The sequence below is a fragment of the Mizuhopecten yessoensis genome, unplaced genomic scaffold (assembly GCF_002113885.1).
Source record: "Mizuhopecten yessoensis strain PY_sf001 unplaced genomic scaffold, ASM211388v2 scaffold715511, whole genome shotgun sequence".
Lineage (NCBI taxonomy): Eukaryota > Metazoa > Mollusca > Bivalvia > Pectinida > Pectinidae > Mizuhopecten > Mizuhopecten yessoensis.
The window spans coordinates 2,677-18,135 of NW_018479654.1; the positions used below are offsets into that span (position 1 = coordinate 2,677).

The window sequence follows — 15,459 nt, forward strand, 5'->3', positions numbered from 1 at the left end:
TAGCAGGGTGTAAATAGGTAGGGGTATTGTTGTTAAAAAGTTGTTTTTATAAGTAAATTCCTCAATGCGTCTTCCTCTCTCGCCTGTGTTTGGAGAACCCCACAGGCTATTGAGACCATTGAAATCACCGAGGATTATGAATGGTGTTGGGAGACGATGCTATTCAGTTGATCAGAAGTGAAGACAACACTCGGAGAAAGATAAATTGAACAAATGGTTATTTGTCTGTGTAATAATTTGTGTTTAACTTTATCTTTCTGTGAGGAATATTCTTATGGACAGCTACAGCGGTCCCACCTGCTACTCTGATACCTACAGTTGGAATGTTACTGTAGAGTATGAAATTCCTCAGAGTGATTGGGGTTTTAATCATAATTTCTTGTAGACAAAAAAATGGTAGGATTAAACTGTTCTGATAGATGCCGAGATTCTTCTATATTAGCCTTTAATCCGCGGATGTTAAATTGGAAAATTGAATTGTTCATATCTTTTTATTTGGACTTTATTTCGAAAGAGTTAAAGAGCGAAGCGTTGAGGCATTCGTCATTGAAATCATGTAGGACATTAAATCTATTTGTTGGGTCCTCCGATCCTTTGCCATAGGTGACATTCAGATCAGGCCCTTCAGATTTGCCCCCGCCTATTCTATTTTTTTTCTCTGGTCTGTTTTCTGGTAATGTGGGCTCTGACCTCAGTTGTGATCGAGGTATAGAGGAAAGTGAGCGAGATCGCTGCGAACGCATATGTGCCCTAGATGGGCCAAGTTTTGGAGGGTTTTCTCCTGACGAGAAATGAGTTTTTGAAGCATTGACTGTTGATGGTGGTGTAATTTCTGGTTGTTAGTGAGGTTTGTTGTTTTTCGTTTTGGTCGTGAAACGGGATGGATCTCCCGTGAGGATCCTCAGGTTCTGTTGGTCAGCCATGTCTGGGACTTGTGAGTGTCCTTAGATACTTGAACCGAAGCATCTTTGACCATAACATTGTCAACCGGCGCCTTGTCTCGAGTTACCTGTGCGTGAGAGGGTCAATGTCTGCACTCTCGACTATTCTCCTGGCCTCGGGGAAAGAGACACCTCGGGTATATTTAACCCGTAATATATCTCTCTCTCTCGGTTCCAGGTAGGGCAGTCTCGTGAAGAGGCAGCGTGCTTCCCCTCCCAGTTGCCACAGCGGAGGTTGGCGATGTCACAGTCACTTTGTTCGGTGTTACCCTCACGGCCACAATACTGGCAGACCGTTTTCCGTCTACATCGCTTTTCGTGATGACCGTACTTCTGACAGTTTCGACATCGCAATGGATTTGTGATGTAGACGGAAACGTTGTACATCTGATATCCGATCGTTAGTGTTTGGGGTAGTTTTGGTGATGAGAATGGAATGATGAAGGTGTTTGTTCGTATTTTGTCTTTGTTCTTTCTGGTCCACATCCGTCTCACCTTGGAGAACGGGACGCTCTCCTCCTGGAAATATGCAAGTATGTCGTCATCGGTGTCAGTGCGCAAGACTGGGCACCTAGTTACCCCCTTGCTGCAATTAAGTGATGAGTGTGGTTTCACACTGACACCGATGCCCCCAAAACTGGTTATTCCGAGTAGGTTCTTCGCCTGTTGTTGACGATAAACCTCTTTAACGAGATCGCCCGATCCCAGAAGCTTAACAGATTTCACATCTCCAGCCATTCCCTTCATGTCATTCCTTAACAGCAGAGGCGACAACGAGGCCGTTGTTTTGTCACTCTGTGCGGAGGTCATCACAAGAAATTGTGGGAAATGCGTGTTTTGTGTTGTGCTTTGTGTTATATTTGAGCTAGAGCCCTCGTTGCGGTTTTGGGTTTGTCCTTTTCGGGTGCCAAAAACCCTTTAATTTGATGGGTAGGAAATATCTGAACATTTGACAAGAAAATAGTATTTTGATAAATGTATTCAAATTTGTATGAGAAGGTATACTACTAGATTTAAAAAAATAGAATATCGAGGTTTCAGGGTGTCGGGGAGTATTTGTAAATCCTCACGAAGGCTGTGTTATCAAAGCCAAGTAACATCAACAGTGAGTTTGCTACTACGGAAATATATTTCCCTTCGATCCGGCAGAAGATCGCATCGAATGAGGTAACCCAATTCCATGTAAAAGTAAATGTATTTGCCCTAGTTTTTTAAGACTCTGGAATCGAGTTACGACTTTGTTGACACTAAGATATATATCATCTTAAACTTGCTTCATTGATAGTGAGCGTAACCACTAAAGTGTCGAGGAGGAGCTTCTATTAATTTAATTGTTGTCCACAGGTGTCCTGATTTACATATCGAGATAAATATCGTTTCCTTAATAACAATCTCGTTGGCCCTAAGTGTTGAAGGGGAATCCGCAATCTCATTGAGATTTCTGCAATATGAGTCTTCAGACATGGTAAGAAAGGTATGTGTTTCATGCTTCATTGACAACAGCCACGACGTGAATCTGAGACGAATTGAAGACCATTTCAAGATAATCACCAAAGGTGTCCGTAGCGGTCATAACCTTTGTCGTAACCTTATGTTGTAAGTTTGTCCGTCTGTATTTGATATGTAACATCTAAATATTGGTATTCGAAATAAGCCCAGTTGCTCTGGAAAGGTAAGTTTCCACTTCATCAATGACACCGCCATGTAAATGTTTTCGGTAACGAGCAAAGTAAGCAACTGATGTAGACATTCAAAGGGGTAAATATAATCGACGTGGTCAATACATTTCTTATCATTCAAAGAAAAAATCCCCATCAATGACCTTTTTACTCAAAATATTTCCATTTTTGCAAAAAAAACAACACCTGAAGTATTTTGATGACTGCATTTAACAAAGAAATAACTAACAAGAACATATAGCGGACATCATGCTTCCTCTTACATTTCCACAAACTGTGAGACTATTAGCTGACACGCATTATATTTTGATATAATTGTTATACAGATTATGTTTAAGGTAATGCGCATATAAATCTGATCTGTAATCAAATTGGACGTTTTCCCAACATTCCTGAACATCTGAAGATTTGACGGATGTTAAAATGGTAAAAGTTTGAAGAGGCACGGTAGTCTAGTGGTAGGACGCCGGGCTCGTGACCGAAGGGTTGCGGGTTGAGTCACATCACGGCGCTGTGTTGTATCCTTGAACAAGATACTTTACTCCGCTTGATCCAGTCTACTCAGCTGTAAATGAGAACGTAGTTGGGTAGTGCTAGAATTGTTGAATGTTAGCTGTGAGCGCCGAAATGGCAACACCGGCTGTATGTTCCTTATAAGGGAGCTGAGAAAGATATTGGCTGGTTGCAAAGGCCCTATAACCACGGATAATAATTTGTGAACAATTTTGAGACATCCTACGAACTAGGTCAGTATATAAGAACCTCGAATTATTATTATTATTATCAAAATGCATTTATTATGTCTTCTATAAATGTAAGGTTCCTTAAACCAGGGGTTACCGCTGGAGTCTGCTAACATCATTAATGTAACATTTTGGTTAAAAACCGACTGCATGCCATATTTTTACGTTTGTTTATTTCAAAAAGGATAGATAATTATATAATTCGCAAAAATAGGCTGGGACTGGTACCAATTTGTTTATATCATCACGTATGTTTTTATTGTTGACAGGTGTAGTTTGAGAGTACAAATGAAGCAAATGTATAAACATATGTTTTCAGCAAATTCAAACATAATTGATAAACTGCGTTTAGTATTATTTATAACTAAAGCCATCAAACTGGGAACCAAAACCAAACTGGTTGTAAAAATTAGTACAGTTTGTCAATCGTAGTTTTTCTTTACAACTGATGAATATTTAGAAATGATTTAAACAAATATTATGGCATCACCCGGTTCTTTTTTATAACCGATAGAAAAGTCAATCTTTGACAAACAAAAGACTTCTAGAAATGTCAATGAAATACCATCAAATGTGTTTAATACATAGCCACCAAGATACAGTTACATAAATAATAGTTATGATAACAATAATGAAAATAAGAAAAGGATCACAGTTACAGTTATACAAGAAAATCATCAACCTATTCAGTGTCAGCACTCTAGCTTCTTCACTTCTTAACTTATTTTGATGAGAGTTTATTCACAGAATACCTCCTGACATTGTTTTTGTGTGTCAGGGTTCCAAGGTCAAGGTCAACATATTTCAGGGTATCAGGATCAAAGTAGTTGTAACCATTTATAGAACATCAAACACTGAAACTAGTTTCACCAGGCGGCGGGAGCATTCATGTCTCACAGACATTTTTTAATTTTCTATATTTATTCTATTGTTTGGACTAAGAAATTGTGAAAGTGTAAAGTAAAGTAAGATTTTTTTTGGAGCTAGAATACCATTTCATTTTGTTTTAATAGGCTCGATCAGTAAAGCAGCACATAAACGTATCATCAAAATAAACAAACATCGTGATGTAGACGTCTGCTTTCTCAAAACTAATATGATGAGAAAAGATGAGATAAAATGACATTTCTTAAGTTCTAAGGTTTTATACACACGACACTTTGATTAAGAGATCGTCTCACTGAAATATGAAAAAATCAAAAATGTTTTATCTTATGGGAAAGCTTAGGTTACAACAATTTTTTAATATTGAACCACATGCAATACTTTTGTACTTCTCTAAAATTCTGCTTATCAAGCTATTTGTATTTTTATCTGAAAGTACTTAACATTTTTATATTTCTCCATGGCTCAATGAATCAATTCGGCTTTATCAGGATAAACACGAACTGTCTTAAAGAAGTTAAGTTTATTTGCAATATGCAAAATAATGTTTTCGAATAAAGACATACTTTTGTCTTCTTCTCGAATTATGGTAAAGTTAATGTGTGTATTCATACCACTACAAGCTTTTTTATGAATGAATTGTTTTTATTAACAAATAGTCTAAATGAATTGATATTTGATTTCACACTAATTAACCAAAATTAAACTATTTTCTTTAAAATAATCTAAATATATACACGTCATTTCTCAACTTCAAATCATAATGTTCCTCTTTATACCTTATATGGGAAAGAAAAATGGTGAATAATTAACAACAAATTACTACGATAGGATATAAAAAAGTACCAAACTCCATGAACAAAGGGTCTCATACTAAGCAGTGCTTTAATATTTACCCAATTCAGTAATTGACTGGATTAAATATGAGAATTGACAAACAATTTGCTGTTTATGCCAATGATAAAACAATATCAGAATTGACATCTATTCTAAGAGAGAATATTATTATCTATTTTGACGTGGCTATTTAAATAATCTTATTTGGTTTACAATTATTAGTATCTTAATTATGAGTACGTGGTTATTTAATGTAACACCTGATTAAAAAAATCACAGACACATTTTATGGTGAATTGAAAACCTGTTAAGCCAGAGGCGATATTTCATAGTCGTCTTGTTAATAAAACATGTAAGGAGTTATGATAACTGTCGTCAAATTGTTATATATTACACACAAGTATCTCAAATACATTTACGACTGATATCATAGAAAGCTTGAAATATTACAAAAATATGTGCATAATAAAAGGAAAGTTAGTCTAATCTACAAACAAACGTATATATACCAAACTTTATACAAAATAACATTGTTACATGCTAAAGAGGGTAGGGTTAACATTACTGGGATATACAATATAAGATGATAGTTTGTTTTGAACCTAGAACAGATTTTGTCATTTTAAACTTCATTTGGATATTTTGCTTCGTTTCTGTATAACCAAATACAAATGTTCTGAACAAAATATGTCTTGTGTTTTGTAATCATATGTTTTTTTTTACTGGATGTCAACATTGTTGATCGTTGATGTTGATGACATTTCCACTCGATTGATTCTTGGAAAAATTATACGGTCCCAAACCATTGATGCATTTTATAAGTTACAATTAACTTCGTGAGCTGGCATCCATTTCAAAATGTGTTAAAGTACCGTCACATGATAAACCTAAAATCAGTCGGGAATCACGTTTATAACAGACAATATATAATTTCTAATGACTAATTGATATATACAGGGAGATGCGAATCATTCAACAGAAACAAAAATCGTATACAAGAGAAAAGATGTATATGCTGTGTGAAAATTTATTCGATTTAAGTATTTTTCATCTGTTATTAGTTTTAAATGAATGACACAGCACTGTTATCTTGGACATTTAATTTACCTTTCCTCCTATATCCAGAACAAAAAGAATTCTGTTAAACACACCAAAGAATTAAATCTTATGTGTTTAAATTTGAAATATAATCATACATAATTAAAACAATATAAATAGCTGAGATGGGAACTTCTGTCTTATGGTATAAGAATAGTTTATTCTGAGAACTAAGGTTTTCTGGTAAGTATTTTTGAAGGCGTCCAATACTTATTTAAATAGAAATATGTCTATATTTACGAAAAATTTGACAACTTTCTTTGTGACCTATTCAGCAGTAAACTGAACAACGTCCTTTGTAATTACATCGATGGTTTCCTTATCAGTATCCTTCACAACTTCGTTTTCCGATGCCTGTTCAACCTCCTTTGAGGATACTGTACTATATGATCTACCATCTTTAGCATGTTCTCATACAGTTCTTAAGGCCTTCATTTCCGCATTCTGTTAACCCTACTGTCTTGACAATTTCAAGTTGGGTCTGTTTAAAACTTGTCTTACAAGTTTCAGTAACAGCTTTGTCAACAACTCTCGTTGCTAAATTGTTCTTTACAAAAGTCTCTGTGGTTTTCTGAGTCATCTTTTTAGTCGTCTCGGTAACGACTTCATTTCCAGATATGTGTAAGCCGCCAGTAACGCAGCTTACGACTGCCGATCCAAAGTTCACGCAGGCGCCTTTCGTGTCTCCCTGACTTAAATTGTATACACCTTCAGCTGCATCTAAAGCTGCGGCTGCCCAAGGAAAAATTAAAGAAGCTCCAACTTTTCCTGCAACTTTTAAGGCTGCCCATTGCATACTTTCGGAGTCCCTGTAAGCAGCAATTATACTATCAGCCAATGCAAGTTACATTCAAGTTCACTGATATAGGTATTAATCAAGTACATCTTTGCATTGTTGCCAATATAATCTATAAAAATAAATATTTTACATTCAATAATAATTAAACGACGCAGCTGTGAAATTACAGTCAGCGTATAGACGGTTTATCACATTTCTATATATCTTTCATCTATAATGGCTTACCATTTGGACATGTTGGATTCCCTTTCACTGCACTGTTGTTTTGACTACATGAAAAAAGAACGAGTTGAGGTATAGAACATTTTCTTTGTTATTGGTATATTGCATATATAAATTAGATCAAATTTAGAGCCACCCAAGGAAAGAATTCATATAGACTTGCCTGTTATTCAATCCATTTGACTATTACATCTGTCAATAACACTAGTTGAAATTAAATGAAGACATGTATTCCGACTCCACACTTAATAGCACTTTAAACTATTATACTGGAAGGCAATCATCATAAACCTAGTTTTTTTTTATTATTCGGTGACATTGAAAGTATATTAAAGTAATTCATTGGTACCAACTCGATACCCAAATAGTATAACCCTAGACATCTCTGTTTATTGAGATAAAGTTGTTTTAATGTTTTAAAACATTTTGGCATTTCTGACGTTCAAAGAAGATCCAGCCTTTTGAAAAGAACAGACCTGATATCCCTTCAATCACCCTAGGCCTCTCGTTTATTGGGAAGTTTGAACACACTTAACCTTTGTAACCTTACTTAACCTTTGTAACCTTACAGCGAGCTCTTTTTGTATCGTATGCGTGGTATATTATATAGTTCAAGCAAAAATCTAAATATAGTAACACAAAACGAAACTACAATACTATGCGATCTTTTTTCTTTACATCGTGCAGAACGGACTTTAAAAATTTGCGACGCTCTGATTGGTTATTAATAGATCAGAAGTTAAAAATTCACCGTTTTAAACATTTCTGTGGGAATAGAAAATATGTTTAACATCGTAACTTCTTCGCCGGGAATAAGAACACGGGAGGGTAAAGGCCTACCGATCGACAAGAGTAGCTATTGAGCGAATTTTACCAGTATTGACCTCTCACAGACAGGTATTATGTTTGACTCTAAGGTCTACTGATTTCAATATGTGCCTGTCACTCTATCATCAAGAAAACAGTCGTCAGCTTCACGAAAGCTAGGCCTGTGCAAGTCTAGTCTCAACGACAATGCTGATGTGCCGCCTGTAGTATGTCACTATGTACGCGCATAAATGTGTACTTTTATGTCGGTTAAAGGTGATTGAAATAATTTATGCTTCGCCTACTTTGTCGGTTCGTGTCGGTGTCACAATATTCCCCCCCCCCCCCCCCGAAGGTGTTAATTGCACTTTGTTTTTGTAAGCAGATGATACATATTCACATACAATGATACATGTATGTGAATATGTATCAAAAGGTTGGCAAATCTGCATTTGTGAAATTTGTACAATTTCACAAATGCAGATTTGCCAACCTTTTGAAATTTCTAACGTAACATCACGGACTTAGATAAACTAATTCCGTGGTAACATAAATAATCATCAAAAAATGTCACGTGTTTATGCCCCCTAGGTAAAAATAACACTCGTGTGTACATCAATCATCTTTTGAGTTCTTTCTGATGAAACCATTAGGTCTTATACTCAATCAGAATAAGTTTATTGAGCAAGTTTATTGGCTGAAAATGGTCAATTTTAGCAAGGCAAGCCTAAATATCAACTGTGTCACATTGTATGTACAGTAATTAATAGCTTCTAGCCAGGCTATAACTTCATTAATTAAACATCCATGCTAGAAGATTTCCTACACTGTAAATATTTTGAGAAATCTTGTCTAAGAAATTTAGGAAATGTATATATACATTATAATTTTGAAACATTTCAACATAAAACAAAAAAATATTCAAGAACAAAGCAGCCTCAAGATTCTCTAAATGAAAATATAACAAAACATAACAAGCAAGTCAACATTATTACCAGGGTTTTTGCCAGCTATTTTGGGAAAGGGTCCCTGAGCAGGAATTGGGAAAATATCATTGGCATTTGGCAAAAATTGGGAAATTTCATCAGTATTCCCACGTCAAGGGAAATTTTAGTTTTTATCAAATAAAACCTTCAATGTGATTTGCAAAATTTTTTCATCTAGCTGTTTCTTACAGTAAAATGTATAGCAATAAATAAACACGTCACTTTTCAGTGTTTTTGTTGATTCAATTTCAAATTCTTGTTATTTTTGTACTTTTATGTATGTGGTTGGGCAGTGCTAGAATTGTAGAATGTAGAATGCTAGCTGTGAGTGCCGGAATGGCAGCACCGGCTGTATGCTCCCCAGGGAGTTGAGAAAGTTATTGGCCGGTTACAATGGCCCTATAACCACGGAAACAGGGTTCAACACTAACACTAGTCTGCTAGTCCTGGACTAGTAGATTTCAGCAAGGACTAGTGCATCACCTAATTACCTAACTGGTCCTTTGGAAAATAAAATAACATATACCGGTATTGCATGATTATTCTCAAAACTTTCCTCAAACTTTACCATATTTGTATGGCAGTAGTTATTTTAAGTCCTGTGGACTGTCCCCTACTTTTGCTGTTTAATGCTGTAGATCGCGAGGTTTCCATACATCAGGAAATCTGGGACAAGTTACATTGACAAAGGACTAGTAAATAATATATTTAACTAGTCCTGTGTACTACCAAGCAAAAAAAAGTAAGTGTCTAACCCTGGGAAAATGATTTGTGAACTGCTTTGAGACGACCTAGGAAATAGGTTGTGATGAAGCGGTATATACATTTGTAAGAACCTCAAATTATTATTATAGGCAACTACCAAAGTTTTCCCCAGGTCTGTTACCACCCAGAAATACACTCATGCTAGCCCCTTCCAGGGGTCATACAGGGCTAGGATATACAATATAGTAATTAGTTCAGGGGTCATACAGGGCTAAGATATACAACATATTAATAAGTGAACTATAGGTTACAGGTTGATTTTGAAAAAATATAAACAAGCCCAACTTATGTTTCATAGTAAACATCAACATTTGTTTACTAGTTTGGGGCTTTGGGCTTGTCAATTTAGGCAAATATGTAGATTTTTCATGAACCGAAAAAAAATTGGACATTGTTTACATGAACTAGGCAAACATATGCGTTATGGTTTGAAGTGTTTCTTCCTTAAAACGGGTTTAAAAATTAAAGTTATCAACGTTTTTGACGAATCATGTTTCGCAATACAAATATTTGCGGTTTGAAAATCGCGGGCTTCAAAATTTGCCACATTCTGATTGGTTGAAAAAGACCAGAACAGGAAACTTCACTGGGAAGCCTGCATGATCAATATAAGAGTTTGGAGTGAATTTTAACAGTTTTGACCTCATCACAGACAAGTTTCATGTTTGACTCTAAAAGGTCTACCAATTTTAATATGTGTTTTTCACTCTTTCAACAAGAAAACAACTGTCGGCTTCACGAAAGATAGGCCTGTGCAAGTCTAGTCACTTCAGTGCAAAGGAGAACCGATCAGACGAAGAGATTCTTTGTTTATCAACGACAATGCTGATGAGCCCCCTGAGATACATGTATGTACGCGCATATGTGGGTTAAAGGTAAGTATGCGTAGCCTACTTTTTCAGTTCGTGTCTGTGTCACAACACGACTCCCCCGTCCCCCTCCCTACCCTGGTCTGATTTGCTTCAAGTCAGTCGCACATGCTATACTGATATGGGTCACAGAACACATAATGCTGAGACCCATATCAACATAGCATATATAGTGTATTTCAGAGGTTCAAGATGGAAAGTCGAGGGGGATTCGAGATTCATTTATATATAATAAGGCGGCAATTGCTGGTAGTTTGTAATGGGTTAAGATGTACAAAATGTATTTAGACGTGTTGAAAAAAGTTTCTTTTTACAAGTTATTTAATCAGTTTTGTCTCTTCTATTTAATTAAAAACAACGAAACTTACAAAAAATGACAAACATCAAGCATTCCATTAAGTCTCCTTAATGCATATTATATATATATGTGTGTATGTGAGGGTGTGTGTGTATGTGTGTTATGGACTGTGGTCTGAGTGTACAAACATATATATGATTTGCTAAGAAAGTGTTTTATAAGTTTTCAAATGTCATCAAATAATGTTTCTTTTTCTTTCTTATAATTATAACTTGGTTGAATGTTCTAGCCTATATGTTTGTAAGTGTATATGAGTGTGTCTTGTTGAGCAATGTATTAAATGTATGCTTTCTGTCCATCTATACCGGTTAAGAGAAGACTTATATAGGCTAAGCCTCTTGTCTCATCCAATTGTTCAATTTTTTTGTCCAATAAAATTTGTTGAAATAAATATTAGTCCCCTTTACATGTACCAGGGATGTGTAGTGGACTACACATCCCTGCATGTACAATGTCTTTTACCATTAACGTTATTATTTCTAATATTTGTTCTACCTTTAATTGTATCTGTATTTAATAAAGGCATGAATTGCACTTATTTTTTTGTAAACAAATGATATATGGTTATAAATGATAAATACATACTTGCCAACCTTTTGATTTTTTTTATGGGGGAAAAGCCGTGTGCTCAAAATAAAATATTACAAAATATTAATAATTATAAAAGATGTGTATATAAACAAGAGGCCCAATGGGCCTGCATCGCTCACCTGGTATTAATCTCACACTTGTAAACTTAAAAGTGGACTAAAATACAGCTACAGGCAGAATATCAGTGTGACCTTGAATGTCAAACAATGACATTAGGTTGAAAGTGGGTCAAGGTCATTCATTTGAACAAATTTGGTAGCCCTGATTGCTACAGGCCAAATATCAGTACCCTGGGCCTTTTGGTTATTGAGAAGAAGTTGTTTGAAGATTTTAAGACATTTGACACCTGTGACCTTGAAAGTTGGTCAAGGTCATTCATTTGAACAAATTTGGTAGCCCTTCACCACAGCATGCTACTGGCCAAATATCATCACCCTGGGCATTTTGGTTATTCAGAAGAAGTTGTTCAAAGGTTTTAAACATATTTGACCCCTGTGACCTTGAAAATGAATGAAGTTCATTTATTTGAACAAATTTGGTGGCCCTTCATCCCAGCATGCTACTGGCCAAATATCACCACCTTAGGCCTCTTGGTTATTCAATAGAAGTTGTTTAAATGTTTTAAACATATTTGACCCCTGTGACCTTGAATATAAATCAATGTCATTTATTTGAACAAACTTGGTAACCCTTTATCCCAGCATGTTACTGGCCAAATTTATGCACCCAAGGCCTATTGGTTATTCAGAAGAAGTTGTTTAAATGTTTTAAACATATTTGACCCCTGTGACCTAGAATATAAGTCAAGGTCATGTATTTGAACAAACTTGGTAGCCCTTCATCCCAGCATGCTTCTGGCCAAATATCATCACCCTAGGCCTTATGGTTACTGAGAAGAAGTTGTTTAAAGTAAAATGTTGACGACGGACGCCGCACCATGCCATAAGCTCATTTGGCCCTTCGGGCCAGGTGATCTAAAAAAAAACACTTTAGAGTGTCAAATTGCCAATCGTCTTTTTAGTTGTTCTTCATGATGAAATCATGAGGTAACAGAATAATTAAGCAAGTTTAATTACTGGCTGAAAATGGTCAATTCTAGCACGGACTTAGATAGCAATCTAATTCCGTGGTCTGACCTACGAGTCGAAAGGTGTTAAGGGGACGTAACTCACGAGATCTGGAAAAATAAGCTACATGTAGATATGATTCGTCAATCTACCAAGGAATTAGACTAGACCTGGGTCCATGACTTTGACTGATTTTTATATGTTTCCATTCAGATACGTGGTCACTCACAAACTCTACTAACAGGTCATTGATATAATTGGTCACACACTCTAATTATACTATAAACCACTGAGATACCTGGTCACAATCACTGGTAATAGTTCACTGAGTTACATGTACCTAGCTATAGTCACGAACAGTAACAGACGCACTACCTATGGACAACTGAGATACCCGATCACAAAAAATATAGTTCACTGAGATACCTTTACACAAAAACTTACTATAGACCACTGAGATCCCTGTGGTTACAAATTCTCACTATAGACCACTGAGATACCTGGTTACAAACACTTATCAAAGATCATTTAGATACCTGGTCACAAACACCTACATTAAGACTATTGATGCAACACTTCCTCAGAGATCAAGTAAAGATAAATATTTAAAAAAAATTTATCACGTTTATGAGGTGTTTACATAATTGAGTTGTTAGTTTGTAAACAACTTCATGACAAGCACTGCTTTAATATGTTATTTGCATTCATAGCCTTACGCATCGAGATATACACAGGTGTGAAAGTTAAGTGTATAATTTACAAAATTATATAATATGTAGTGTGGCAGGTTTTGACTGTATTGTATTGGAGGTAATTTAAAAGCCTTGCAGCTGTGAACACGTCAGGTTTGTTTTCAGAAGTTGAAATCATTAATATTATCTTGAGCAAATCTAAATAATTTCATAACTGACGCACCCTTAAAAGCTTTTAACTTTTTGATGTATTGGTTTTGTGCATCCAATAAAGTTTGTTATAGTCATGAATATGAATAACATATCTTCTGATGTCGATTACATTTTAGATTAATTTTAGAGATACAGTTTGAAGATGCTTCACGATCTGTNTGTATGTGATCTTTGCCGGAGTATCAATTAAAATGATCTTCATGGATCTTCATGGATACAAAGTAGGTGATAAAATGTTCCCTACGGTCCACAGGAAAATTTAAGGTAGGTCATGATCAGGTTATCCAAAGCATATGTAATCTTGTTTTTGGCCTTACTGTTGTTTATATTGGGAAATAACACTTTTGGGTATATTTGTTTACTCTCAGTGGGAACAAAGTTGGTTGGAATGACTATCATGTGACTGAATTTTTATGGTATGAAAATTAAGAACCTGGCCCTTCCCTAGGGCCTATAGGGAGGGGCCAAAGAGGGAAAATTGGCTGAAATTTCAACATTCTTCTTCTTCAGATCCAGATATCCTAGAATCAAACACTCTTCATGGATGGAAAGGTCCTAAGTCGATATATCTGAAATTGTTATTTCATTACCCCCGTGTCATTCATTCCTCCACTATATCCTTTTTTTTTGAAAATTGTCAGCGATATATACCGTATGTCAGACAATTATGTACCCACCATAAATGATATCAATAATATATGTTGGTCACTCCTAATATGAATTTCTCTCAAGGAATTCAAAAAACCTTTTTTGGATTGAATGAACTTTTTTTTGTTTTTGTTTGATTTTTACATCACTACAACAAATAACATAATTGCTTTACAACTCAGGTTCATGTATCACTTGGTATAACTTGGTGAGATCACTGTTGTATATTTATCACTTCTGTTTTGTAATTACAATGGTCCTATTTAAATCTATTGCAGCATCTGGATTCTGAAGATACTGGTACAGTGGTATGCTTTAGGTTCAAAACATGTTCACGATATAATGCGTTCTTACATTAAAATGTAAATGATTATTTTTTTATTATTTGGTTATTCAAAATTTAATGCTTTATTCACACTTTGGGTTATTGGCCCATTTCGTGTGGTTCATGATATACAAAAAAACGTTGTGTAGAGAAAGTATAGAGACAATGAACATTATTTACAATATGATTAAGTAAGGGGTTCTGATAGCTTCAAAGATGAATGTCCCTAACATAGCTGCTAACTATTTTTTAGACGTAACAATAAAACTGAATAGCCTTAGGAAAAACCGTACTCTAAGAATTTAACATTTACAACGAATTAAAAGAAAGCGAAATTCATCTTTCACATGTATGTCTGTGGTGTAGCATTCCTAATAATGCCCTAGTTCTCCAGGAACATTTCTTTATTTTCCAGTCTCAATGAATGCAAACAATTCTTAATCTGGTGAGACTTGCATGTTCATGTATTCAATACTTTACTGAAATACACTTCGTAAGATAAAATTGAAGAGAAAGAATCTTACCATATACAATAATAAACATTAAGTTACTAGCACTGCAGGCATGTGGTATAGACGGAATAGTACATGAAAACTACTTTGAATATTTGTTTACCATTATTTTGAGTAATGTAAACAAGATGATACACTGTTAACATGAAAATTACACTTTGTCATTTCAAATGGCTACATTATATTAAGAAGATACTAACTCGGGATGAAGTTATAAGGCTATACATGTTTCAGGGGACATGCACCGTAAGCACATTATTTTGAAACATACATTGAAAACTAGGTTACATGACCAACGTATCCAAAACTGGTATAATGATGTTACAACCTTGACCAGAGGAACCACTTACCTAATTGAAAGGATGTTTTTGGTCAAGAAGTATACTTGAAAAAACATACATTGAAAGAGAATAGTATGTAAA

General features: G+C 35.3%; 1 protein-coding gene and 1 long non-coding RNA gene across 2 annotated transcripts; both read right to left on the reverse strand.

Annotated features, from left to right (window-relative positions):
* Nucleotides 1–1,043: 1,043 nt before the first annotated feature.
* Nucleotides 1,044–1,751, reverse strand: LOC110441113. The gene has a single exon (XM_021484213.1). It carries the CDS (start codon nucleotides 1,749–1,751, stop codon nucleotides 1,044–1,046), a length of 708 nt encoding a protein of 235 aa, XP_021339888.1.
* A 2,163-nt stretch (nucleotides 1,752–3,914) lies between these two features.
* On the reverse strand, nucleotides 3,915–7,296 carry LOC110441114. Its single transcript, XR_002461830.1, has 2 exons — nucleotides 7,208–7,296; nucleotides 3,915–6,992 (listed from the first exon to the last, which is right to left on the reverse strand). It is a non-coding gene; the product is annotated as an uncharacterized LOC110441114 (long non-coding RNA).
* Nucleotides 7,297–15,459: the final 8,163 nt, after the last annotated feature.

What these genes read in the sequence shown, in the direction of transcription:
- LOC110441113 (XM_021484213.1), bottom strand. Translation starts at nt 1,751, where the DNA reads ATGACCTCCGCACAGAGTGACAAAACAACGGCCTCGTTGTCGCCTCTG.